General features: G+C 48.0%; 3 protein-coding genes across 3 annotated transcripts in view; 1 reads left to right on the top strand and 2 right to left on the bottom strand.

The window, feature by feature from the left end:
• CNBJ2510 (hypothetical protein) overlaps positions 1 to 1,331 on the bottom strand; it is a gene marked incomplete at both ends in the record, with an annotated part of 3,958 nt that extends 2,627 nt beyond the window's left edge. Inside the window, 8 exons of the mRNA XM_767882.1 lie at positions 1 to 250; positions 299 to 366; positions 417 to 487; positions 535 to 638; positions 693 to 804; positions 857 to 1,011; positions 1,065 to 1,182; positions 1,246 to 1,331. The exon at positions 1 to 250 is cut by the window's left edge and continues 198 nt beyond it. Of these exons, the coding sequence (XP_772975.1) occupies positions 1 to 250; positions 299 to 366; positions 417 to 487; positions 535 to 638; positions 693 to 804; positions 857 to 1,011; positions 1,065 to 1,182; positions 1,246 to 1,331 (964 nt within the window). The remainder of the gene's footprint in view (positions 251 to 298; positions 367 to 416; positions 488 to 534; positions 639 to 692; positions 805 to 856; positions 1,012 to 1,064; positions 1,183 to 1,245) is intronic.
• Positions 1,332 to 1,653: 322 nt separating this feature from the next.
• On the top strand, positions 1,654 to 2,171 carry CNBJ2500 (hypothetical protein; the record flags this gene model as incomplete). Its single annotated transcript, XM_767881.1, has 3 exons — positions 1,654 to 1,777; positions 1,838 to 2,063; positions 2,123 to 2,171. 3 exons carry the CDS (start codon positions 1,654 to 1,656, stop codon positions 2,169 to 2,171), a joined length of 399 nt encoding a protein of 132 aa, XP_772974.1.
• A 244-nt stretch (positions 2,172 to 2,415) lies between these two features.
• The window catches only part of CNBJ2490 (hypothetical protein), a gene marked incomplete at both ends in the record, with an annotated part of 772 nt that continues 687 nt past the window's right edge, over positions 2,416 to 2,500 (bottom strand). Inside the window, one exon of the mRNA XM_767880.1 lies at positions 2,416 to 2,500. This exon is cut by the window's right edge and continues 50 nt beyond it. Within this exon, the coding sequence (XP_772973.1) occupies positions 2,416 to 2,500 (85 nt within the window).

The following is a 2,500-nucleotide window of genomic DNA, read 5'->3' as shown; positions in this document are numbered from 1 at the left end:
CTGCTTCAGATGTGTAAGGATCAGGAAGTTCTGAAGGAATAGGTTCCATCCATCGGTGGAAAGAGCCGTCGAGGGAGGTAAAGCCAAGAAGATTGGCATTGGGAGAAAATTGGAGGCCGGAAATAGCACCATCGGGGCAAGTATAAGATCCAATGGGTTGACGAGTTTCGGAGGAGAATATGTATAGGTTAGTGGCGGCCGCCACGGCAAGGTACTTCCCATTGGGAGACCAAGCGAGTTCGCCGATAAGCTATGCAAAATCAGTTGCTGAAACATCTTGGGGTGGAAAATCACTCACAGCCTTGGGTCCGTCCGGGGTATAAGAGGATTGTCTGCCCCAACCGTCACGACCAAAAACGGCAATGTCTGCAGTTCACTATCAGTTTCGTAACTTCGTCGCGAAAAAGCCAAAGTACCGTTAGTTCGCGTGGGGACCGCGAAATAATTGCCTGAAGGGTGCCATTGTGCATAGCAGGAAGTATCAGAGCTGGAAGTATGTCAACTCAATCGACGGCTGATGTAGTGATTACCTACTCAGAATCACTCGCCGCGATCACCCCTTCAAAAACTTTCACACAATATGGTGTTGAGCCAGAGGTATCGTACACTTTCAGCTTGCCATCGCATGATGTCGTTGTCTATGGAAGAGTTAGGTTCAGCGAGTCTGTTCCAAGCACGAATGAAGCACTGACAAGATATTTTCCGGTTGGATCCCAAGTAGCAGATCTGACTGGTTTGTTGTTATCGGATACTAGAGACACCTTGGTCGTGTCCTTGAGGTTGACAATTTTAACCACCATGTCACTAGGATATTATTAACAACTTCAATCCATAAGATGTCCAGACCGACACATACTCGCTGCAAACAGCCACTCTTTCCCCAGCTTTATCCACGCTTAACCACCTGATCGGAACACCAGACGACCTTGTCACAAAGCCTGTAAATTTGTTCTCCGGATAGGAAAACTGTCTAACAATGTTATCAACGCATCCAGTGACAAGTTCGTCTTTCTACGCGGTCACATTAGATCCAGGGCTTCACTAGACAATAGTTCACGACTCACAGAGCAGGCCAGGCAAGTCACAGCCTCCGTATGTTCATCGTGAAATCCAGGTTCAGACTCTGGATTGCCCGCTTCATGTATTCTAACAAGGCAGTCAGAGCCGCCAGTGAAGATTGTGCTGACATCGCATTAGTCAGGTTCACCGTCGGGACGCGTTCATATAAACGGCAATCAAACTCACGTGCCATCGAGAGAGAAACATAAACGGGTGACGCCGCTCAAGTGGCATGGGACTGATAGGATAGCATCTGGGGATGGTTCAGCCATTATGAGGGTGTTAGGATTAATAAAAGATGGTATAGAGAAGTGAGTAGCTGAATTTTGGATGCGGTGAGTCTTTCGTCCAGTCTCCTTACAGACGAACGAAAGTCGACGCGTCGAGCGCGTCGTCGTTTCATAATGACACAATAATAACACGTCACGCGTTTTTTTCTCATCGTCGGCGGTCTCGTCTCGGCGGTGGCCGCAGCTATTTGCTGGTGGTCTCCTTTTATCTCCTTTTATTTGTTACGCTTCCGACATTTTAATGAATTTCACCAGTTATACAGTTTCCGACAGATTGTTTGCTTACATTCCTCGAAAACACAGGATGATCGCCTTAAGACCCCTCACCAACCTCACTAGTAGACGGTCAATACAGGTTGCTCGAATTGGCGCTGTTTCCTTCTCCTCTTCCTCGTCTTGCGCCTCTCCTAAAACCAAGTCCGGAAGGGGTGAGTATTTCCCAAGTACCATGTAACAATAAAATACTGATAAAAATGTTTTCTAACCAGCTGTTGTTTCCTCGTGCCCGGCCGGAACTCCTCTTACCAACCTCTCCGTCCTCAAAGACAAGCCTGACCCCGTCGCCCTTCCAGACGACCAATATCCAGCATGGTTGTGGACTTTACTGGAAGATAATAGCAAGGCGCACAAGGCGGAGGAGAATGCTGTTCACCTGACCCAAGAGGGGGAATCAGGATTTAACATGCAAGCGGAGAAGAAGAAGTTGAAGAACTTGTGAGTTGTATATCTGGATTGTTCCATTGAATGGGGGACTAATCGATGACAACTGGCAGAAATCGACAAAACATCAAGGCTGCCAATTACTTGAAGTCAACGGCATAGAGAGCTCATTGCATGAAGCTGGGGGAGATGACATGTATCACCTTGTACCAGCATGTGCCTCAGCACCTACATGAAGCGAGGTCTTGAAGGGTTCCCATACCTGTTTAGTGCCTGTCGTTGTAGATGAACATGTCTTGCAGCAGGCAGCGCAGTTGAGAAGGGGCTTTCACTGCAACCAAATTCGAGATTCAAGACTACCGCAGAATACATACACATAGAATCCCTCGGAAATTATGAGTCATGACTAACCGACCCTCACCCAGTTCCCCCCAGGTATACCAATCCTAGCAGCCAGCTGCCTATACTGCTCGGCCGCCAGTGCCGATGTT

The sequence above is a fragment of the Cryptococcus neoformans genome, chromosome 10 (assembly GCF_000149385.1).
Source record: "Cryptococcus neoformans var. neoformans B-3501A chromosome 10, whole genome shotgun sequence".
NCBI lineage: Eukaryota > Fungi > Basidiomycota > Tremellomycetes > Tremellales > Cryptococcaceae > Cryptococcus > Cryptococcus deneoformans.
This window is presented reverse-complemented; position numbering and strand designations above follow the sequence as displayed.